Genomic DNA, 25260 nt, shown 5'->3' on the forward strand with positions numbered 1-25260 from the left:
GGACATGGGGTGCCCAGATATTTGGTCAACCATTGTTCTGGGAGTTTCTATAAGGGTGTTTCGGGATGAAATTAATATTTAAATCAGTAGATTGAGTAAAGCACATTGCCCTCCACAGTGTGCGTGGGCCTCATCAAATAAGTTGAAGGCCCAAATAGGACACAAGGACTGACACTCAAGTAAGAGAATTTTCCTGCCCTGACTGCCTTCAAACTGGGGCATCAGCTCTTCCTGGGTTTCAAGCCTCTGGAAAGGAACTGCACTATCAGATCTCATGGTTCTCAACCCTTCAGATTCAGACTGGAATTTAATCAGCTCTCCTTGGTCTATACGTTGCCAGCTCATCACGCAGGTCATGAGACTTGCCTGCCTCCATAATTGCAGGAGCCAATTCTTTATAATAAATCTCTTTACACACACACACACACACACACACACACACACACACACACACACACACTCCTTATTGGTTCTGATTGGAGAACCCTAACACATATGCCCAGGCCTCCTCTACTCCTCTAATTTTCAAGAGCTCACATCCCAGTCCCAATAATGTATCTGCCAGATGAGCACTATTATGGCCTGGAACCCTAAAATGAGAGGACAAACAACACAGGGCTGCACCAGAAAGTCAGACATGATTTGTCAGCCTTTATTAAACAAGAGCAAAGCCAAGCCCCCAGAGTTTCCTTTTAAAAAACCCAACCTTGTTTATGGCAAACAATGATTTAATTATGTTCAATACTACAGAGCAAGAATTGATCACTTTCTAATCACTTATTCTTCTGAGATTAAAATACAAGTGTAAAACAGTTAAAATAAGATCGTCCCCAATGATTTAAAAACAATTCCAATTGAAAGACATTTCAAACACTATGTGTAGAACTCAGGACCAAAAAAAAAAAGACCTTAAAACATTTTACCTTTGAGGTAGCACAATAATGCTGAATTAGATTTCTTTTATTACAATGAGCTTAAGAAAACAATGAGGAATCTACCTTTTGCTCAAGGTGGACTAAATGGTTTTCTGTAAATCCCCCATGAGGTTAGTGACAGTTTTNTTTTTTTTTTTTTAAGTATAAAGATAGCCCTGCAGTGTGAAAAAAGGAAACCCACAGGGGAAGGCTGCTTCCCATAAAATAGACATTAGAATCGTTGAGGAACGTCAGCAGTCAAGACAGGAGGAACAAGAGGTAATTGTAGTGAAAAACCAAAACAACTTGTATCTTGGCAAGAATAATTTACAAGTACATGTCACGAACAAAAATTCCAACATTAGCCAACTGAAAACAAAAGTTAAAAGATGACATTCAGGGGTCTTTTTCCTTTTTCTCTGTGCAAAAATGCTCTTTCACTTTTTTGAAACAAGAGAAGATTGTTTCTACACTGTGACAGGACATGGGTAATTTTGTGTGCCCAGGGTGCTGGTGGGCACCAGTGGAGCTTCTCATTGACTACCATTGTGAGCAGAGAATCTGGGCAATAAGAAGATGAACATGACCCCTCCTAGCTAGAGAACCATTTCTCGCCACTGTGCTGCTGAATTCACTCATTAAACTGCTCAAAGAAAAGCTGCACTCTCACTTGAAAATCTGTAGCAATCATATATAAAGACTATCAACTAAGAGGATAGTGCACATGAACCCTTCCTTCAGAGAATACAGCCAAAAGAACAGAGTGGGTGCAATAAACTGGGGCCAGAAGGAAAAATAATACTGTAGGTTGGACCTCAAGGCTCTCAGGAATATACTTCACCATCCCAAACCAACAGCAAAGCCAGGAAAGAGGGCATGAAATTCTAACCCATGGAAGAGAACAATATAAAGCAATTAACAAAGAGATCTCTTCCCAATATGCTCCTCCCCTTGAGGCTCACCCAAAAGTTCAGGGCTTGCCTGACATAATGTGGACACCAGAGCCCTCAGCTGAACTTGGTCTGCCACCTTTGGTTTCCCATGCTGCAAAGAGAACTGGAACACTGTCAGACCCCTGGCACCTTGGTAATGGTTGTATCCTATTTCACTCACACTGGTGCCTTTAAGGTCTTCCTCAAGCCAACCCCCCAAAGGGCCAGGTAGGCAGGGAGGGTCTGGACTCATGATCCATATGTCAATCTGTAGTTAGAGCAGGAGGACTTGAAATGATGGACTTTACTCTGTAAAACAGCAGCCATCAGTGAGTTGGGGGTATCAAAGAGGCCTCTGTGAAGGGGAAGACTGAACTGGGATGTGCAAGGAGGCAGGCTGAAAAGGCCCATGCCTAGCAGCCTGGAGGAGTGACTCTGGCACTAAGCACACAGCCAGCCCTGACTAAAGCTGGCATGGGGGCACAAAGGGGCATCTGCTCAGTGTTTAAACAGCGTCCTCACATAGTTGGGGCCAGACCTTTATGTGCCTGCTACTTTTGCAGGAAATGGGTGATTCCTGTCTGCTAAAGTGCAAAATCTGCTTTCCTAACTTATTTGATAGTAAAGCAACACCCTGGAGAAGAACAACCTTGGAAAATCATGGGAAAAACCACATGGGCTTTCCCAGTGCTAGCTGCCTGTTTTGGGGTATCAGTTACAACCTTTCATGATTCTGAGAGCTGCAATGCTGCTACCTAGGGCAGTGTGAAAAGAGTCCTTCTGCTGTCACTTCACAGAACATGATAAAAAGTGAGAACTGACCAAGGTTGTGGTAGGTCACCCCTCTGGAAATCTCTCCACCAGATGGTCCATGGCAAAAGCAGAGAGCCTGGCGTATGTGGACAATGGAAGTGACGTATGGTCTCCATCATTATCTACAACAGGAATGACTCAAGCCCTAGAATGTGATCTCTCAGGGATCTATTGAGTTACATAAAATTAAAAAATAAATCATATTGGGAAAGGCCTCTTGATTTAATACAAACTTGGCTACAACATTCAAATTATCTCTATGCAGCCTTCACACTGTTTTTAGGATCTCTTGTAGCTTCTTGATTCTAAGTCATTCTGAAGAAAAAAAAATCATTCTGAGATATATTTAGTTAATTAAGATAATTCATGAGCATTCTACCTGATAGAATTAAAAGGTTAAAAAAGTTTTAAAATATAAACTAAATCACTTTCCTCTGGGGTTAATAACTGGAATCCCAAATGGCCCAACACCTTAATTAGAAAGGTTTTTACAGTAATTCTATGAAATTGTGAATAATTTTTATTTTTAAAAACAAAGCGTTGATCTTCAGGATGAATGCCTGAGTCAGCTGACAAACTTGATATATGCGAATAGGTCCAATGGGAATTCCCTAAACACAGAAATAAATTTTTTTTAGTTAAAAAAAAGTAGCTGCTTCTTCTTAAGAGTTTAAAATTGATATTTCAACAGCAAAGCCAGGTGGCAACACCGGAGTATAAGGAAAGGGCTTTGTAGTAGTACAACCTCTTGCTGGCACACTGCCAATTAGCTGGTAGGGGCAACTGGGAACGAGATGGCAGGAGTCACCCAGGGAAGTATTTGGGTCAGATAAAGGGATGGCACATCCAGACCCTGGCTCCTCAGAAATGGACAGTAATTCACTCATGCAAACCGCACAGAGATTAAAGAAAACAAAACAAAACCTACTGAAACAGAACAAAACCCCCCAACCCAGAAAACCTTCCCTGGCTCTCTGCTACGTGAAGAATGTGCTGAACCCAAATTTTCTGCTCTAACACAGGTCTTCATGACCAGTCGGTGTGCCCTGGGGCGCTGACCTGCTGGGTCCTGGGCAGGGCCCTTTCCTAAGCAGCACTGTGAATTTGGAGACCGCTGCCATGGGTACAGCTGTCAGCAGATAGGACAATGCCACAGGACCACAGATCCCTGTCCCACAGTAGGCTGCCATCTTCTACTGTAAAACCAAAGGCTACAATTGTGAACAAATGTGTGAACTTTCTCAAAGGACAAACAAGAAGATCGAGGGCTATGACATTTCCTCCCTTGAGAAAGGTCAGGGGCGGGTGTCTACAGTTACACACAGGTTTGTGGAGACCTATGTTGACTTCCAACAGCAACAGTAGCAGCCAGAGAGGAAAGGAAGATGATTACACTTTGGACTTTGTATCAGGCACTTAGATTGTTGGAGAGACATGCCATTTTGAACCAAAGATGTGACAACTGGGTTGGAATAATCATTACGAGTGGTCTAATAATGGCCTTCCAGAAGCAAAGTGGAGGAGGTGTGGGTTGAACCTCTGCCCATCTTTTAGTGCTGACTTTCAAGTTTTCTAAATGCCCACAGCCATAGCAATGGCAGTGGAGGTGGCAACAGCAGGAACAGTTCTGTCGTGTCTGTCTTGTGTGTGTGTTCTGTGGCTGACCAGAAGGTTTTGGTGTCACACTGAGAAAGCTCTGCGGCGTGGCACACCTACTGCCCGGGATCGATCAAATCCATGCTGGAGCCAAACATCTTCACCAGCTGTTCCTCGTAGTGTGAGATGTTTCTCTTCATGATGTCCATGCAGGGCCCCAGAAGCCTCTCAAATGCTTGTACATCCATAACTGCATTGTTAAAAAGAGGTGCGAGTGAGAATGAATTCTCTACATCATTAATTCAAAGTTATTTCCCACATGCAAACCTTTTCTTAAATATACCCATTCACATTACAGGACTGTGGGATCCTGGGCACTTGGAAAAAGAAGGGATGTTTCTACGTCACATAGCCCGACTGTGTCATCTCAGTTTGCAACTTTGCAGAGCCCAGCAGCACCTTTTCTCTTGATCCCTACAGAGCCCTGGACACCTGCCTCCATTTCTGTTCTTGTGACAGGCTATATTGCTATATTGCTAAAGGATATATTCACCCATTTCTAGTTGGTCCCACAGACTGTTCAAGCCTGGATGTGTGAGAGAACTGGTGGAGTCAAGGCTTGCTGCTGGGAAAAAATACTGCAGGTTAGAAACAAAAGCATTTTTATTTTTCTTACCTAAGCATTTGACGTCTCCCACTGCATAAGCTGAAGCAGCTCTGGGTTTGTTGGTGACCAGTGCAAGCTCTCCAAAGTACTGCCCCTTATGGCAACGGGCAATCTCGACCTCTTGGTTCCCACCATCCTTGTTTGCTTTAGTCTAGAGTAGGTGGAAAACATGGCCTAGACTGATTCCAGAATCACAGCTGGGCATGTCCAGTCAGACACACTTGCAGTCCCATCTCAGTACACTTAACACAATTACTGAGACATTCACTTTGCAGAGACACTAACTGTACCATGTAAATTGTACGGGCTAACTAGTCTCTGGTTTAATTAGAAGAGTTGGCTTTTATTTCAGGCTTCATCCAACTCCTGATAACCTTTCAGGTAATGGCTAAATATCAAGAGGTAAAGAGCAGACCATTTTCTTTAGAAGATACATATATAATTATATATAATTATAAAATACATTATGTATTATATTAATATATACTATATTGTCATATAATAGCAATATGTTGTATATTAACATAAATACATATATTATATATTTTACATGTATGTATATGAATGCTCTCCTTTTGGTAGATGCTGACTTCTGAGGCACAGGGGAAAAGACAGGTCTTTTGCTAATTCCTTCTAAATGATGTCAATGTTTATCTTAGGTAAAGTCACAGTCCTGGGCTAATTCTTGATTTGAGATCATGCCTTTCTCAGACAATACAGTGACAAATTTTCTTTTTAGGTACTGTCTGCATCTTAAGTTAGTGGTTCCCGGGGCACCTGGGTGGCTCAGTCAGTTAAGTGTCCAACTTTTGATTTTGGGTCAGGACATGATCTCACGCTTCAGTTCCTGAGTTCATGCCCCAAGCTGAGCCTCACGTACAGCCTTGCATTGGGCTCAGCACTAACAAGCTTGCCTGGGATTCTCTCTCCTCTCTCTCTCTGCTCCTCCCCTGTACATGCATGCATATGTACTCTCTCTTTCTCAAAAATAAACTTAAAAATAGTTTAAAGACTTGGATGTAAATTTAAAAAATAAATTAAAAAAGAACAGTTTAAGTTAGTGGTTCCTCCCCCCCCATGACCACACACAATTTTTTAGAAGAGTAACTAAAAACAATTTTTTATAATGTTCAACCTGGAAATTTAGTGATTTAACTTTGTATTAAGAAATGAAGCAGGTTGTAATTTACGCTTATCAAATTACTAAAAATAAAGTACCATATTATATTTAATATCTAGAGGGTTTTTGTTTGTTTTTTTTATAAATCCATCTGTTAAGCTAAGCAATAATTTAACTGAAAAGATTATTTAGTAAGAATTAGTCTCAATCTCTAAGAGCTACTTTAAGTTCTGGGCAAATAATCCTCCTTGCACACTACTGCCCTATCTGTTTGCTCTGCAGTTGATCTGCTCCATTAGTACCAACACTCTCCTCCCAACTTCTGTAGCATTCTCTGGGACTGCAGACACGTTTGTGCCCACCTAGTCCCTTCTCCACAGTAGCATTTACCACAGAGGTCATGTGAACACCAGCCCTCTGAGGGATTTGTTACAGTGCAGATTCTCATTCAGTAGGTCTGGGGCAGAGTCTAAGACTGCATTCCTGACAAGCTCTGCCAACCCCCAGGGCCATGGTGCTGCTGGTTCCACAAACCCAACACTAGGCTGTGATCAGGAGGTGTCAATGAGTATTTGAGAAATGTGCAAACATATATCACTAGTCCAAAAACAGTAAGTAAAAGAACATAGATGTTTCAACCTATTGTTTCATGTGAAATAGCAGATCCATTTTTAATCAGGATTATTTACAGGCAGTAATCATATTTTTCCTTCTCCATATAACTTTTACTAAAGATATTCTATAAAAGATTTCATATTAGGTTAGTATTATATTTAACTATTTTAACAAATTCTATATTCTTTTAAAAAAATGTTTAATGTTTAAGAGAGAGAAAGAGTCGGGGCGCCTGGGTGGCTTAGTCGGTTGAGCGTCCGACTTTCGCTTAGGTCATGATCTTGTGGTTCGTGGGTTCGGGCCCCGCGTCGGGCTCTGTGCTGACTGCCAGCTCAGAGCCTGGAGCCTGTTTCAGTCTGTGACTCCCTCTCTCTCTCTGAACCTCCCCTGCTCACGCTGTCTCTCTCTCTCTCCTAGAAAGAAATAAAACATTAAAAAAAAAAAAAAAAGAGAGAGAGAGAAAGAGTATGAGCTGCGGAGGGGCAGAGAGAGAGAATCCCAAGCAGGCTTGGCGCTGGAAGCCTGACGTATGGCTTGAACTCACAAACTGTGAGATCATGACCTGAGCCAAAATGAAGAGTTGAACACTTAACCAACTGAGCCACACAGGTGCCCCTGCAAATCCTATATTCTTTTTAAAATAATTTTTATGTTTTATTTATTTTTGAGAGAGAGACAGCACGAGCAGAAGAGGGACAGAAAGAGAGAGAGACACACAGAATCCGAAGACAGGCTCTAGGCTCTGAGCTAGCTATCAGCACAGAGCCCGATGTGGGGCTCCAACCCACAAACTGCGATATCATGACCTGAGCCGAAGCTGGATGCTTAACCGAGCCACCCAGGCACCTTGCAAATCCTATATTCTTAAAAAAAATCGGAACAGAGAAATCCATCCAATGATGATGGATTTATGATAAGGATTACTCCTCCCACCTATTGGTCATTAATTTTATAGGTCTCCCTATCCAGAAATGGTATAATAATAATGGTCTTATGGGCCTCCCCCTCCAGTGCTCTAGAAAGGAACCTTTTTTTCATATTCAACACCCACATGTATGCCTTTATCATGTATTCCCCCTCACTTTCCACTAGGGTGTTTATCTTTTTCTTATGGATTTGTAGCCATTATTTCTCATACATATAATTAATTATGTAACAGAGGCAAACACAATAAGAACAAGGAGAAATATACTAAATCCCTATCACTGGAGGGACTTAAACATGGATCTTTGTCAGTCAGATGCCTCATATAACAATGACACTAGACACACTTTCCGTTTACAGCAAACAGCTACTTTCTGTGCACGCACCTGGCATAACTTGCACTGTCACACACAGACTCACCTTGCTTCTGATCAAGATGCTCACCTCGCCAGACTCTATAATGTAGAAGCTATCAGCCTTTTCACCCTGGAAAGGGAGAGGAGGTCATCAGAGCTATGTACTGGCACAGGACAAAGAAATAGATAATTTTCTCATTGGAGCTCAAGCTCCAATTTGTATTTCTTTTTCAACTTTACAAATTAATCAATGGCTAACAAATTCAGAACAAAACGAGAGGATCCTGGTCACCAGGGATTTTAGTACAACTATGACTCACTTCCTAACATGGAATATTCACATTTCTCTCCATGAATATGCCCAGGCTGCCAATGGCACACAGCATCACTATTGTTGCTGCTCCTGTTAGTTTGCTATTGAAACCTGTGCCTGGGGCCAGTTGCCAAGGCTCCCACAGACAATATCAAGGTGACTCCTGGCTAGCCCTGGGCATGGGGCTCAGGGATAATTCAGCCCTCTGGAGGACAGTGTAGATCTGGAGAAAACCCTGCCTTGGTGAGCGAGGTACTGTGATGTGGGTTGATGTCAACCTTATGAGCCTCAGGCTTTTCTTTCACTTGTTTGGATTTTAAACCTCTTGGCTAAACCAGTCATTCAGGTAATTCAATAAGTAATTAAGTACTTACTATGTACCAAGGCACTGTTCTAGGCATACCATGGGAGAGGTATCAGTGGGCAATACAAATATCCCTACCCTTGTGGAAATTACAGTCTAATACAGTTAACAAACTGTAAACAATCAACATAATGAATCAGCAAATTACACTGTTGTGTTGGAAGATAATTAAGTACTACAGGGAGGAAACAGAGCAGGCAGTGTGGGATCTGGAGTGCTAGGGAAGGAGATGGCTACAGAATACAGCAGAGTTTCATCCGAGGGTGAGATCTGAGCAAAGGCTGGAACGAGGGGAGAGTTAGGCAACCAGACACAGAGAAGAGATTTTCAGGCCCACTTCAGTATCTGACCTCTTCCTCTTAACGTTTGGGGCAATGACCATCTACACTGGATAATTCAATACTAATCCTGTGTTCTCATTCCATGTGGGTCTTATGTCTTCGGTAAGAATCTATACTTCTTCTGAATTTCCCTAAAACTTAAATGTCTTTCACCACTGCACAGATCTCCAAGTGGACAACTTATAGCTGAGGCTGCCATTCTTGAGTTAATCTAGTTCCAGCTCACTAGATAATAATCATCGCTTCATGTGAGTAAAAGCTACAGCTTTAAAAAGGGCTGTCTGTGCTGCTGTGTTGGGTAGGTACCCTGTACCAAGCAGAGCCAAATCAACATGAAGGTCTAGTGTTACACAAATAACTCCCTGAGAGTTGATGAAGGGAACTAAGGGAAAGCCAGACGCTGGGTCACCAGGAGGGAGGGTTGTTTCTAGCACCAAGAAGGGAGTTTCATAAATTAGGAAAATATGTTCAGTGCTATTGGAGGTCAAGATAAAGATTCAAATGTGTGCAAACATTCCAGTGACCAAGAAGAGGGTGGTGAGTGGTAGGGAGGAGCCACAAAAGTGACAGGTGGTATTTGAGCTCTTTTTGTTTAGGTAGATGTGTAACAGCTGTAATTTACAGTGCTCATTTTTCAAGGCTGTGGCCTGATGAATTTTTACACATGTATGTACCTGTGTGACCACCCTCTGGTTCAAAACAGAAAACTATTCTGGCTTCCAAAATAGTTCCTATCAAGTCAAAACTACCACCACTCCACCCATTAGGTGACTGTATCTGACTTCTCTCCTTGCAGTTTCCCTTAATTCCCGTTAAGGAAAGTAAGGCTGTTCCTGAACTTCATATAGATGGAATCCTACATGGCCTTTTGTGTCTGGCTTCCTCTGGTCCACACTGTGAGACCACACTTATAATATGCCTGGCTATGAAAGGAATGAGAAGCTAGTAGCTGGAGTGAAAACAGAGTGAGTAGAGGAACGTGAGTGTATTTTGAGGAAAGAGAGACTTGGGCATGTCTACAGTGTGTGAAGAATGAGCCTGATGAACAGGGGAGCTCAAATAAAGAGAATCTGCTAATGATGCTGCGCTCTGCTAACAGTGCGCACTCCCAGCAGGCACTCTGGTGAGTACCACATGTGCACGGCTTCATGTAATCGCCCAAGAAGTCAATAAAGTTCGTACTATTACTACCTCTTTTTACCGATGAGTTTCCTCAGAAGCTCAGAAGATAAATAACTTTGTCATAGGAGCTACAGGAATAGCTGGTGGATTCAAGGTTGAGAGGAAATGGGAAGAAATATTATCTAGACCATGAGGAACAATGAGGCTTGCCTAGGTAAAAGTTGTTCTCTTTCTCTGGACCAGAGGAAGGACCATCTCTGATCCTTTTTATTTATTTTTTAACATTTATTATTTTTGATAGACAGAGAGCAAGCAGGGGAGAGGCAAAGAGAGAGGGAGACACAGAATCTGAAGCAGGCTCCAGACTCTGAGCTGTCAGCACAGAGCCCAAAGCAGGGCTTGAACCCACCAACCATGAGAACATAACCTGAGCTGAAGTCGGATGCTTAACCAGTTGAGCCACCCAGGCACCTCTGATTCTAATTTTACTAATTTGCTAATACATCACCCAGAAAGATTATCATAGTTTACAATTTAAGAAGAAAAAATAAAAAATGAAATCATGAATGATGATATGATCAACTGAAAATGGTCTATTTTTGAGGCATCTGTAGGATACTATTTGTATTTCCAGCCTCACAAAACAGCTTGGTTAGGCTGAGACAGAGATGGGCCAGGGCATATATTTCCTGTCTCCTTTAGGTCTAGTGATGGATAGTGCATGTAAGTTGGGTGTTCAGACTTTGCAGGATGCCTTTCAGTTTGTAGGGGAGACAGAGCAGAATGAGATGAATACCCAGTAGCAAAAAACAGGAGCTCAATGGAAGAATGTCCCTGCTTTTCAAATTGTTAAGTCTGCTAATGCATCTGAGTATACATCTCACAGAAAAAACATTCCATTCTATATTCAGGAGTAAAGAAGCCAAACTGTATTTTACATTTTTAAAAAAGGTTATTAATTTAGAGAGAGAGAGAGAGGGAGCACAAGAGAGAGAGGGAGAGAGAGAATCCCAAACAGGCTCTACACTGTCAGCACAGAGGCCTGGGGGGCTCAAACTCATGAACTACAAGATCATGACTTGAGCCAAAGTTGGATGCTTAACTGACTGAGCCACCCAGGTGCCCCTATTTTACATTTTTATAATTTTTTATTAAAAAAATTTTTAATGTTCATTTATTTTTGAGAGAGAGGCAGGGTTTGAGCAGGGGAGGGGCAGAGAGAGAGAAGGAGACACAGAATCCGAAGCAGGCTCCAGGCTCTGAGCTGTCTGCACAGAGCCCAACACAGGGCTCTAGCCCACAAACTGCCAGATCATCACCTGAGCCAAAGTTGGACACTTAACTGACTGAGCCACCCAGGTGCCCCAATAAAATGGTACTTTAATGCTAAATACATGAAACATACATTTTATAAAGTACAAACCAACTTCTGTCCATATTATTTAGAGAACAGGTGAAACATTCCATGAATTAGGATAAATGTGCAAATTATGAAAACATTACAAAGTATATAAGCATAGCATAAAAAAATAACCCAGAGATAAAAATGTGTGTTGATGAACTTGAAAGGATAAAATAAAAAAACTCTGAAGGGGGCAGCTGGCCAGGGGCCTCCCTGACAGCATGTGTGATCTAGAGAACACCCAGAGATAGGCGGAGATGCACACTAGCCTTCCACCACCCCTGCAACAAGCAGTGGCTTCTGTTCTTTCTGCTGTATCTGGGCCCTAGCTGGACACCTGCATTAGCAAGGCACTCGCCCTAAGGCATACCACCTGTGAAGAACAGCTGGGCTGTAGGAAGAAGTTAGTAGCATGTTGGTGCTGAAGAGTCACGGCAGTCTAAGCACAACTGTCCAAGGAGACTTAAGGCAGCAATCTCTACAGGCTGATGACCATCACTGACCTTCGGGGACGTAGGAAAACTTCTAGTTTTAAAATGCCTATTACACCAGATACATGGGTGGCTCAGTTGGTTAAGTGTCCACCTCTTAGTTTCAGCTCAGGTCATGATCTTATCTCATGGTTTGTGGGTTAGAGCCCCACATCGGGCTCTGCACTGGCTATGAGGAGCCTGCCTGGGATTCTCTCTCTCTCCCTTTCTCTTTGCCCCTCCTGTGATCTCTCAAAATAAATAAACCTTAAAAAATAATAAAATGCCCATATTGGAAAAAGAAGAAAGGCTAGAAAGTGAGGAGCTAAGCAACCAATTCAAGAGAACTGGGGAAAAATGGCAAAACTGGGGCTCCTGTGTGGCTCAGTCAGTTAAGCGTCCGACTTCGGCTCAGGCCATGATCTCACAGTTTGTGGGTTCGAGCCCCACGTTGGGCTCTGTGCTGACAGCTAGCTCAGATCCTGGAGCCTGTTTCAGATTCTGTGTCTCCCTTTCTCTCTGACCCTCCCCTGCTCATGCTGTCTCTCTCTCTCTTTCTCTCAGAAATAAAATAAATAAATAAAAGTTTTTTTTTTAAATAGCAAAGCAAAGTAGAAGAAAGGAAATGAGATAAAGACAGAATGTAATGAAACAGAAAACATTCAACAGGATTACTAAAAGGAAAAAGGTGGTTCTTAAAAAAACTGAAAGAATTAGTAAGCCCCTTGCAAGACTGAATAAGAAAAAAAAAAGAGAAGTCACCAAATGACAATATCAGGAATGAAGAACCCCTGTTGTAAGTGACTGACATCAAGCTTTTGATTACTGAGGCAACCATTTCAGACACCCACCTTGAATGAACATATTGCCAGCCACACTAGATAAAGAGCCAGGCTGCCTCCACCTATGAAGTCTCCCTTTTAAATGTTTATTTATTTTGAGAGAGAGAGTGCAGGAGAGGGGCAGAGAGGGAGAATCACAAGCAGACTCTGTGCTGTCAGCACAGAACCTAATGCAGGGCTTGAACTCACAAACTGTGAGATCATGGCCTGAGCTGAAATAAACAGTTGGACGCTTATCTGACTGAGCCACCCAGGCGCCCCATGAAGTTTTGCTTTAAGAAAGCCCTGGGAAATGCAGAAAACTGTTCACTTGAGTGACTCCACTTTTCTCTTCCCACAATCCTAATTCCTGCTCTTATGTTTTAAATTCGCCAATAGAAAGAATGAGCCCACCAAACTCTGGGCAGCCCACCCTCATCCCCAATAAAGACAGAATTTCACCCCCGCCCCCATCCTGTGACCTCATTGTGTGGCCCTGGGTGTGCCATACACCCTCCAGGATCTGTGAGTAATCAACTTTGTTTTTTCAAAGTTCCTTCGTTGTTGTTGCTAAGCCCTGCAGTCATAATAAGAACCACAGGGCGGGTCCAGACACAACACTGGCTTTGGAGAAATGTTTGTGGGGACTTGTTAGAAGTAGTACAGGACCAGGTAAGTGCCCCGGGCATTCCTAGCTGACAGTATCACTATTGATAGCCTGAGACTGACATAAAACACTCACTATTGTTACAATGTCAATTTCTCCCCAAATTGGTCTATAGTTTGAACGTAATCCCCCCACCCCCCAAAAAAATCTCAGCAGGCTTTTTTGGTAGAAACTGTTAAGCTGGTTCTAAAATATATACAGAAATGCAAAGAGCATTAAGGAGCCAAAATAATTATGAAAAAGAACAAAAATTTTGGAGGACTTAAACTATCTGATTTTAAGACTTAGTATAAGAAGTTTTTATAACCAAGACAGTTATTGGCACAGAGACAGGCATACAGATCAATGAAACAGAGACCAGAAATACACTCCCAAAAATATGGCCAAATAATTTTCAGTACAAGTGTGAAGGCAAGGAGATAGGATCACAGATCTAAATGCAAGAGTTAAAACTAGGAGATATCTATAACCACCCTGTTCAAGTAGCATGTGGCTATAGAGCACCTGAAATATGGCTTCTATAGATTTAGAATTTTGAAGACTGAGTACAAAAAAAAAAGGATGTAAAGTATTTCATCATTAAATTTTTATATCACTTAGATGTTGAAATGGTATTATTTAAAGATAATAATTTAAATATACCATATTATTAAAATTAAGTTCTCTTTAAAAAAAATTGGCTGCTAAAATTTTTTTTAACTAGATATGTGTCTCACACAATATTTATTGAATGGTGCTGGCCTAAAGGTAAACATTTTGAGAAAATTTTATTGACCCTGCAAAGATTTAAAAAAATTTTTTTTAAATGTTTATTCATTATTGACAGACAGAGAGACAGAGCATGAGCATGGGAGGGAGAGGGGGAGACACAGAATCTAAAGCAGGCTCCAGGCTCTGAGCTGTCAGCACAAAGCCTGATGTGGGGCTCGAACCCACAAAGTGCGAGATCATGACCTGAGCCAAAGGCGGAGCTTAACTGACTGAGCCACCCAGGCACCCCTCAAAGATTTTTTTTTAAATAGGGCACAAGAAGAATGAATTGCAAGAGAAAGAAATTACAAACTAGACTCTTCAAAATTAAAACCTTTTTACTTTTTAAAAACTACCATTAAGATACTGAAGAGACAAGCCACAACCACAGCTTGGGAAAAATATTTGCCAATCATTTGTCTGATAAATGATTTGTACTTAGAACACATAAAGAACTCTTACAACTCAATAATAAGATGCCAAATTACCTAATTGTAAATAGGGGAAAAGAGTTACAAAAAGTTTGCCAATTTGCCAAAGAAAATATATGGATGGCAAACAGTCACAGGAAAAGATGCTCAACATCACTAGACATTAGGCAAATGCAAATTAAAACCAAAATAAGATACCACTTCATGCCCACTAGAATGGCTAAAATTAAAAAGACTGTTTATACTAAATGCTGATGAGGATGCAGAACAACTGGAATTCTGGTACAGTGCTGGGAGGATGCAAAGCGGTAGAGGCATTTCTAAAAACAGTTTGGCAGTTTGTTAAACATGCGTTTACCATATGGCTCAGCAATTCCATAAAAACATATATCCACACAAAGACTTGTATACGAACGTTCACTGCAGCTCTATTCATAATTGCCCCAAACTGGAAAGACCTCAAATGTCCCTCAACTGGTGAATGGAAAGACATATTATGGTAGATCTCTACAGTGAAATACTACTCAGCAATAAAAATAAACTATCTGCTGACACATACAATATTATGATAAGAGAAAGGAGTCAAGACACAAAAGACTACATGTTATGATTTCATTTACATGAAAAGGAATTTCTATAGTGTTAAAAGGCAAGTCAGTAGCATCTAGGAAGAAGGAGGTAGAGCAGGGGATTGACTATAAATACAAGTGAGGAAACTTCTTGGGCTGATGGAAATGCCCTGTACTATGATTATAAGGATGGCTACAAAACTCCAGAATTGTACACTTAAATTTGGTGATTTTATTGTATGTAAAATATACTGTGACAAAGCTGACCAAGACAAAGAGAACATAAAGCACAGTTTCTGATTCAGTAGGTCTGGGGTGGGACCCAAGAACTTGCATTTCTAACCATTCTTATCAAGCTCCCAGATGACACTGACGCTGCTGCTCCTGGGATCTCACCTGGAAACCCCTGGTCTAGAGACACTGCCGAAAAGGATCTGTGATAAGCTGAGGTCATCTTAATTTGTGCCCATTCTGCACCACCATCTAGCACTTCTATCTTCAGGAGCACAGACACTCCAGAAAACTCTGTACTTCTAATACCTCTTGACATACCTCCTAAAAATCTCCTGATGTACCTCCTGAAGGCCTAGGGCTTTGGAGGTATATTAGAGCATCTCAGGTTCAGAAGCAAATGTGACCAGTCAACATGTCCCATTCCTGCAACTCAGCCCTACATTCTTACCGTATCAGGACACCTGTCTGGAACACAGCTCACACCCGTAGGCCTTGCTCATATTGTTCTCTTGCCCTGAAAGACCTTTCCCTGACCTCAGCTGCTGAAGCTACACTTATTCTTTAAGCCCAGCCCAAAACACATTTCGCCCACAAAACATTACAGAATACTTCCTTTTCTACATTCTTACTGTCATTCACATGTTCCTTCATTATAGTGCTTATATCTGGTCCTACTTGTACACTGTAATAAATGTCTAGAGAATCAAACCAATTTTTAACTGAAGGAATTATTAACAGTAGGAGTACCTAGAAAACAAAGGCATTTCAAAAGGCCACTTAGTTTTTTTGTTTGTCCTTTTTCTCCAGGAGTTTCTCTCTTTCCTTCCGTGATTAATAAACCTGATTAGTCCCTGTAGCGCTGGTTGGGCCAACTCCACCCACTGGTCCCAGGAGTGGGCTCAGGACTTGGGCTTTACCAATCTGTGTCTTTCTTCCTCCTAGCCCCAGCTCCTAGCTCCCATCCTAATGATGGGAACATTACCCAACCCAGACCAGCCAGATATCTTCCCAGTGCTCTTACCAAACCACAGGCAGAAGTTAACACCTGGAAAAGTCTTTACATATAATCAAAAACACAATCATAGTAGACAAGGAAAATTATTACACAATACTCATGACAACAATCCAGGTCACTGTGTAGTGATACTCACAGCACCCAAAAGTCACAAGAGAGAAAGGCACAAAGGAAACATTAAAAACAACTTACAAATCTGATCAATCCCTGAGGACTGAAGACTGGCTTCTGTTGGATTAGCTAAGAGGGCACCTTTGTGCCAAACACAGAAGGTAAAGGGGACAAACCTTCGACCTCCAGGCTTTAATACCAATGGATGAAGGTTACTCAGGTCAAAAGAGAATTATGTCCAAAAGAACAAACACTAGAAGCCAAAGAGAGGTGGATGGAGGGAAGAGATGTGCATGTGTCTGTGAGAGGAACATCAGTGGGCTTCGGAGGACTCTGCAGGAAGTATGCCCTAGGAGCTGGCAACATGGGCTCCCAAAGTGACAGGACAAGGGCTGCACTAGTCCTTCAGGAAGGTTGACCTTCTCAGGAAAGGAGCTGCACAGGGCCCTACTCACCTGTGTAATTATGCGCTCTCCATCCTTATAGACCTTCTCTCCTATTACATCCACAATCTTCATTCGTTCTGACACCTGAAACAATGGACATGCCCACAAACTCTAAGGAAAAGACCTCAAATTATATCTATACAACACAGAAATGGGTTAGTATAGTACAATTTGAAAGCTTAATAGATTAGTTTTAAATCTTCAATCTCCAAAACCAGACTTTTATTCAAATATACTTCACCTCTAGTGATTTAAGGAGGGGCACAGATTCAATAAATGATTCAAACATCCTTCTCTTTTTTGCATTGTTTTTCACTATGATTCTTCTAAAAGTCACACGGTCCTACAAGAAAGAACATGAAAATTCCAGTAAACACCTCTAAAAGAGAACATCTATGGTTTAATTAACTGGGTGACAGTAAATATTAGAGGACCATGGAATGTACTGGGCTAACTGAGTGTCTAATGACATTTTAATCTGAGTCATCACTGGAAGAAAATGACTTGTAGTTTGTTGTGTCTGACAGATTCCCACACATAATTGCTTGCTATCTAGTATTCAATGAGTGCCACCTATGGGTCATAAGTAGAATACACAATGCAAAACTCCCAATAGAACACTTGTAAGCTCACAGTCACTGTTGAATGTGAAAAGATGCGCAGGGCCCTTGCCCTGAAGGACTTTACAATCTCAGTGGGGAAACAATACAAAATATATGAGAATAAAAAAGCTACAGTTCAAGACAGCATGCAGTTCAAGACAGTTAGTGCTACAAGAACCCTCAGGAGGGAAAGATCACAGGCTGGAGTGATAAAAGATATTCTTGTTGCAAAAATATAAATTTTGGGGGGACTTAGAGGAAGGGGAGGATTTAAATTAATGGAGAAAGAGGGGAGGCAGGAATGTGAAAGGTCACTAGACCCCAGCAAGTCACGGATTCAGATCAGGAGACAGCTAACCAGGGCTACAGCCAGACCCCTCTCAGATACGTGTATATGTGTGTAGGCCACACAGACAGGAGAAGGTTAATTGCTTAGTTTTGGTTTGTTAATTTTACCTTTTGTCCACCTCAGGCTGTCAGGAGTGGAAAATTTTTTTTTTCCCCTTTGAGAGTATATAATGAAATCCTAAAGGGCTGGCAGAATGAAACACAGCAAGGGGGTAAGGACACGTTTAACTATAAGTTTTCTATTTTAGTATTCTCTATGATAAGGTGGTAGTGGGGTGGAGAAACCACACAGAAGACAACGGAGTTGGGATCACCCAGGAGCCTTTTAAAAATACAGATGCCCAGGTCCACCCAGATGTGCTGCTTTATGATTCCCCTCTCCCTCTGCAGGGCCCTCAAAGGAATGCACAGCTTTGCTGCTGAAGACATTGTCTGTCTGTGAGTATCAGGCCAGTCACTGTCAAACTGGCTTGGATTAGAGGGAATATACTGGTGCACAGAACTAATTAAAAAGTCCTGCATCTCTTGCTGCCTGTCTGCTTTCCTCCTCATGGGCCCATTGTGCAGAAAGTACTGACTACACAGCCCCCAGGAGCTCCAGACCACACCCCCCAACTCCTAGGCAGGAGGAAGGCAGGAATTTCTCTTCCCTAGGGGTTTCTATCAGATTTTGGCCTGACTCTCCTTGGCTCACATGGGGGCCCCTGCCCTGGCTGAACTAATCACATGGCTGGGCAGTTTGCACTCTGCCTGTGCAGGCTGGACTCATGTGTCCCCTGGGCTGATGTGGAGTGGGGAGGAGATGTAGGGCTCCCCTGGAAAGATTTTGAGTGGCCAAACACAGGGCGGCCACAACAGACCCTGGGGTTTCTGATGCATAGCTAGATTGAAGTAAACCAACCAGAGCCATGTTGGGGATCATGCAAAGTCACACCCATGACACCCCCTCCTTTACATCCCCCCTCCAAGTGTTAGAGGCATGCAGCTTGCTGAGAGTTGAAAATCTGTTCAATCTAGTGCCCACGCCCTGCAAACCTCTGACCCCAGCCCCATGGCTTCCCTGGCTGGGACCGCCATATCATAAAATGGAAATAGTATGCACCTCTGAGGACACAGACAGGCCCATCCTCCTAGTATAAGCTATGGTGGACTGCATCTAAACTGCTGTACAAATCATGCCTGCTCTCCAGCATATAGCCAGATTCTGCTCCATTTCTTCTCCACCTGTCTGCTTGAAAAGAGCTATTCAATCTCTGATTTTTTTTTTAAATGTTTTATTTATTTCTAGGAGAGAGAGAGAGAGAGACAGCATGAGCAGGGGAGGGTCAGAGAGAGAGGGAGTCACAGACCAAAACAGGCTCCAGGCTCTGAGCTGGCAGCCAGCACAGAGCCCGACGTGGGGCTCGAAGCCACGAACCGCGAGGTCATGACCTAAGCGAAAGTCGGACGCTTAACCGACTAAGCCACCTAGGCGCCCCAATCTCTGATTGTTCTAATGGGCTGCATCATTTGCCACTACTTTATAAAGTCCAAGGTTAGGGATGTATCATTTAAAATGTTATTGTTATACTGTGGAATGTTACTCTATTCTCTTTAGACTTCAGTTTCTGCATGTTTTCTGGGCCAATCTAGGCTCGAGTGCTATGGAAAGAGGACAAGCAAACAGAGGTGAGAAAATGGAAATTAAAAAATTATCTTCCTTCTCTTTGAGTGAGCATTGTCCAAAAAAACCTCCCCAGTATTAAAAAAAAATCCATCTATAAAGTCACAAAGATCGCTACAATTGCAACAGCAAACTCTTTCTAGCTGAAAACAACTGATAGCTCTCACAGTGACTTATTTGTGTTCCAATCCTTCCTATGCATACTTCCACCCTTCTGCTGTGCAAGACCAGCTCTTATAGCTGTGGAGGGCATGAAAAACACAAGACACCAAGCCAGCTTTCTGGGAACTTCCAATGGAGCTGTGAAGAGTTACTCAAACTGTGAAATAGTGGCTCCTGCAGGAAGCTAGTGTTCAGAATCCAGCAAAGAGCCTGAAGTCCAAAAGAGAGAAGGAATTTTGCCCTCTCTTGTGACTGCAAGTGCTCCCTAGGATGGTTTCTATCGACTTTTCACTCTAGCAAGATAAAGTGGGAGCAGGGACTAAGTGTAGTGGTCATGCTGGCAGCTGCCCCAAGTAAGAGAAAGAATGTAGAATCCAATTTGAGAAACTCAAATGACAACACTTCCCTGCTTTGGCCTCAGAAGGCATTTCCAAGGCCTTACAAGTTACAAGTAAGAAGTCAGGCTATAGAGGACCCTATGGGAGTCACTTTCCTGGAGGTGATACTAAAGCTTTTGAGAGTGTTTGGGTTATTTTTTTTTTAAATATTTTTATTTATTTCTAGAAGAGAGAGAGCGTGAGCGGGGAGGGTCAGAGAGGGAGGGAGATACAGACTCTGAAATAGGCTCCAGGCTCTGAGCTGGCAGTCAGCACAGAGCCCGGCGCGGGGCTCGAACCCACGAACCGCGAGATCATGACGTAAGCGAAAGCCGGACGTTTAACCGACTAAGCCACCCAGGCGCCCCGAGAGTGTTTGGGTTATTAAGCACATGAACAAAGAAGAAGAAAAGCAGAGGCCAGAGGGTATATATATGTGTGTGTGTATGTATGTATATATATATTATATATATACATTATATATATATTAATATATATAAATATATATGTTTATGTATGTATATATATTATATATATATAAAGTTTGTTTTTGAGAGAGAGAGAGAACCAGCTGGGGAGGGGCAGAGAGAGAGAAGATCTGAAGCAGGCTCCGTGCTGACAGCAGAGAGTGGGATGCAGAGCTCAAACTCACAAACCATGAGATAATCACCTGAGCTGAAGTCAGATGCTTAACCAACTGAGCCACCCAGGCTCAGAAGAGCATATTGTTAGGCAACTTAAGACAGTAGGGAAAGGAAGAAAAGACTGCAAAGGATAAGGCTAGAAAGTAGAAAGACAAGGCAGGGATGTCAGGAGAGGGAACTTCAGGATGAGAATGGTGATAAGCAGCACTATAACCATGGAGAGCAGGTGTCCCTATTCTGTGGCTCCTAACATGTGTGGCACCAAGGCTGCCTCTCTCATGTCCACTTGATAAATTCTCATACTCCAATCACAGGGCAGGTGTTTTTACAGTTCAATTTGTTAAAAAAAAAATTCCATTGAGATTTTCTCTTTGACTCAGAGATTATTTAGGAATGTGTTATTTAATTTTCAAGTGTTTGGAGATTTTCTTTTTTTTTTTTAATATTTTTTATTTATTTCTGGGAGAGAGAGAGAGAGAGAGTGAGTGAGCAGGGGAGGGTCAGAGAGAGAGGGATAAACAGACTCTGAAATAGGCTCCAGGCTCCAAGCTAGCAGTCAGCACAGAGCCCGACGCGGGGCTCGAACCCACGAACCGCGAGATCATGACCTAAGCGAAAGTCGGACGCCTAACCGACTAAGCCACCCAGGCGCCCCTGTTTGGAGATTTTCTTGTTATCTGTTATTGATTCCTGGATTTCTTCCATTGTGGTTAGAGAATACACTGACTTCAACCTTTAAATTTGTTAAATTTTATTTTATATGCCAGGATATGGTCTGTCTTGGTGGATATTCCATAGGCTTGAAAAGAATGTGTACTCTGCTGTTGTTGTATGGAGAGTTCTATAAATTAGATCAATTAGATCTTTTTGGTTGATGATGTCGTTAAGCTCTTCTACATCCTCCCTGATTTTCTGTCTAGTTGTTCCACCACCTTTGGACAGAAGAGTGTTGAAGTCTGCAACTATGATTGTGGATTTATCTGTTTCTTCTTTCAACTCTTGCTTCAGTTTTTGCTTCTTGTATTTTGAAGCTCTGTTGTTTGCTGTATACATAGTTAGGACTGCTATGTCTTCTTGGCAGATTAACCCTTTCATTATTATGTAATGTTTATGTAATCTTTGTGCCTAGTAATTTTCTTTGCTGTGAAGTCTATTTCATCTGGTATTAATTACTCCTGCTTTCTTCTGGTTAATGGTTGCATGGTATATATATATGTGTGTGTGTGTGTGTGTGTGTGTGTGTGTGTGTGTGTGTGTGTGTGTGTGTGTATTTCTATCCTTTTACTTTCAACATACATAGATCATTATATTTGAGTTTTGCGCAGACTTGTCTCTGTCATTTAACTGGTATAATTAGATCATTATTTTTACAGTAATTATTCATATATTAGGGCTTAATTCTGCCACTTTACTATATGCTTTCTGCTGTTCCTGTTTTTTGTTTTTTGTTTTTTTTGGTTCCTCTGTATCATTTTCCTGTATTCTTGTGAGTTACCTGAACACTTTTTTAGAATTTTGATTCATAGAGCTCTTGAGCACATCTTTGTACATAGCATTTTAGCAGTTGCTCTAGGCATTATATTTATATATGTAACTTATTACAGTTTACTGATGTCAACATTTTAGTAGTTTGAGTAAAGTGTAAAAGCTTTACTTCCATTTGGGTCCCTTTACCCTCCCCTCCCCTTTCAAGTATAACTGTCTTAAATATTTCCTCTATGTACCTTGAGAACCACATCAGACAATAATTTTGCTTTAAGCATCTAACATAATTTAGAAAAGTCAAGAAGAGGACAGATTTTTATATCTCCCCACAGTCTACTTCTTCTATTGTTCTTTCTCCATTCTTTATGTTCCAAACTTCCTTCTTGTATCACTTCCTTTCTCTATGAAGAACTTCCTTTAGACTTTTGTTTTTAAGTTTGTTTATTTTGAGAGAGAGAACAATCACAAGCAGAGGAGGGGCAGAGAGAGGGAGAGAGAGAGAATCCCAAGCAGGCTCTGCACTGTCAGCACAGAGCCCAACACGGGTTGAACCCATGAACTGTGAGATCATCACTTGAGCGGAAACCAAGAGTCAGATGCTTAACCAACTGAGCCACCCAGGTGCCCCACCTTCAGCCATTTTTTTAAGGTAGGCTTGCTGGTGACAGAGTCTCTTAGTTTCCTTCCACCCAAGGATATCTTCATTCCTGAAGAATATTCTCACTAGGTACAGCATTCTGAGCTGAAAGCAGCATTCTTTCCTTTCAGCTGTTGAAAAGTGCTGTGCCACTCCCTTCTGGCCTCCAGGGCTAGGAAATCTGGTGTTGTTTCCTTACAGTTAATTTTTTCTCTCTTTCAAAATGCTTTCTATCTAGGGGTGCCTGGGTGGCTCAGTTGATTGAGCATCTGACTTTGGCTTGGGTCATCATGGTTCGTGAGTTCAAGTCCCTCATTAGGCTTTCTGATGTAGCACAGAGCCCATTTTGGATCTTCTGCCTCCCTCTCTCTCTACCCCTCCCAATTTCTCTCTCTTTCTCAAAAATAAATAAACATTTAAAAAATTAAAAAAAAATTTGTCTAGTTTTCTGAAGTTTGTTTAAGCTGTTTCTTGGCATAAATTTATTTGGGTTTATACAATTGGAATTCATTCATTTTCTTGAATTTGCAGGTTTATTATCATTCACCAAATTTGGGAAGTTTTAAATTATTATTTCTTTGAATAATTTTTTAGTTCCATACTCTTTCTCCTCTCCTTAGGGAAATCTACTAATACAAATATTGTATCTTTTGTTACTATCCCATATACTCTGTTCACTTCATTTCAGTCTATTTTCTTTCTGTTGTCCACACTGGGTGATTTCTATTGTTCTATCTTCAAGTTCATGGATTCTTTCCTCTCCCATATTCATTCTGTTATTGAGCCTATCCAGTGAGTTTTTATTTTGGTTAATGTATTTTCCAGTCTGAAAATTTCCCTTTTGGATTTTCTATCTTCCATTTCTCCACCGACACCTTCTATTTTTTTTTTTAAGTTTATTTATTTACTTTGAAAGAGAGAGAGAGGGAGAGAAGGAGAGAAAGAAAGAATCCCAAGCAGTCTCTGAGCTGTCAGTGTAGATGCAGGGCTCAAACCCACCAACCACGAGATCATGATGTGAGCAGAAACCAAGAGTTGGATGCTTATGAAAATGAGCCACGCAGGTACCCCGACACCTTTTGTTTTTTTTTTTTTTCTGTTTTTTTTCAAGTGTGCTCATAATTACTTATTGATGGCTTATGTAATTGGTTGTATGACAATTGTTTTAAAATTCTCGTCAGCTGATTCCAATACCTTTGCCATTCGGTGCTGGCATCTGTTGTCTTTTCTCATTTAGGCTGAGAATTTCCTTGTTCTTCCTTGTTCTTTGTATAACAAGTGATTTTGTATTATCTCCTGGTCATTTGGTGTACTACGTAGTGAAACTATGTATTTGATTTAATCTTATTTTGCAGCACTGTTTAGGTACAGTGTGCATGTACATGTGGGAGTGAATGTTCAGCTATCCTCTAGATCCCACTGATACAACCCTGGCAGGGAAAGTGGAGTGTCAACAAGTAGGACAACTTATCACCTCATTTTGCCTTTCTGCTGCTGGGTAATGCTGCAAGTTCAGCTTGCTGCTGGCCCCAGTGACACCATGGGGAGGTAGAAGCAGTTTTTCCAAATACCAGTTTTTGGTATTTGGCTGGAGCAGGGTGGTATTATCTGTTCTGCTAGGCTGCTCTTTTCCTGCTCCTTTAGCTAAAGGAACCAGGCTTTTCTTGGCGTTGTTTTTGTATGTACTTGATGGTGGATCTAGGTTGAAGGTTTTTCCACAACACCACCTGGGATATATATGGGAAGCAATAAAGAAAATCCAAGGAACTCACTCTCTTGTTCTTAAATCCCAAGATCTCTAGCCATTTTACCTTCTTTCCATCTTCCAGGGTCTTTCTAAGTTTGTTACATGACTGGACTTTTTTAGTTTTAAGAGAGAAGACTAGTGAGGAATGGGGCTATTCCACCTTGGCCTGGTCCAGTATGTGGCTTGGACATCAGTGCATTTTAAAACTCAGTTTATTTTCTCCCATTACTATTGATCTATGATCTATCCTTGAGTTTTTCAATCACTAGGCCCCCAACTATGTGATCTCTTCCGAAACCATTGTATCTTTCATCTCTCAGAACATTTTTTTTTTAAACATTATTCACCTTTGAGAGACAGAGAGAAAGACAGAGCATGAGAAGGGGAGAGGCAAAGAGACAAGGAGACACAGAATCCAAAGCAGGCTCTGACATGGGGCTTGAACTCATAAATCATATGATCATTACCTGAGCCAAAGTCAGACACCCAACTGACCCAGCCAACCAGGCGCCCCCTCAGAACATTCTTAGTTCTATATCAGTATATCAGAGGAAGGTACTCTATTATATCTTTAATAGGTAATTTCATTTGAGGAACTATGT

The 25260-nt window shown here is 41.6% G+C and overlaps 1 protein-coding gene across 1 annotated transcript in view; it reads right to left on the bottom strand.

The window, feature by feature from the left end:
* Positions 1–631: 631 nt before the first annotated feature.
* Positions 632–25260, bottom strand: part of PRKAR2A (protein kinase cAMP-dependent type II regulatory subunit alpha) — a gene marked incomplete at its 5' end in the record, with an annotated part of 102721 nt that continues 78092 nt past the window's right edge. Inside the window, 5 exons of the mRNA XM_077777047.1 lie at positions 632–4505; positions 4932–5073; positions 8002–8067; positions 17003–17077; positions 17235–17336. Coding sequence (XP_077633173.1) covers positions 4372–4505; positions 4932–5073; positions 8002–8067; positions 17003–17077; positions 17235–17336 — 519 coding nt within the window. The remainder of the gene's footprint in view (positions 4506–4931; positions 5074–8001; positions 8068–17002; positions 17078–17234; positions 17337–25260) is intronic.

Source organism: Crocuta crocuta, unplaced genomic scaffold (genome assembly GCF_008692635.1).
Source record: "Crocuta crocuta isolate KB4526 unplaced genomic scaffold, BGI_CrCroc_1.0 scaffold77, whole genome shotgun sequence".
In the NCBI taxonomy this organism is placed as follows: domain Eukaryota; kingdom Metazoa; phylum Chordata; class Mammalia; order Carnivora; family Hyaenidae; genus Crocuta; species Crocuta crocuta.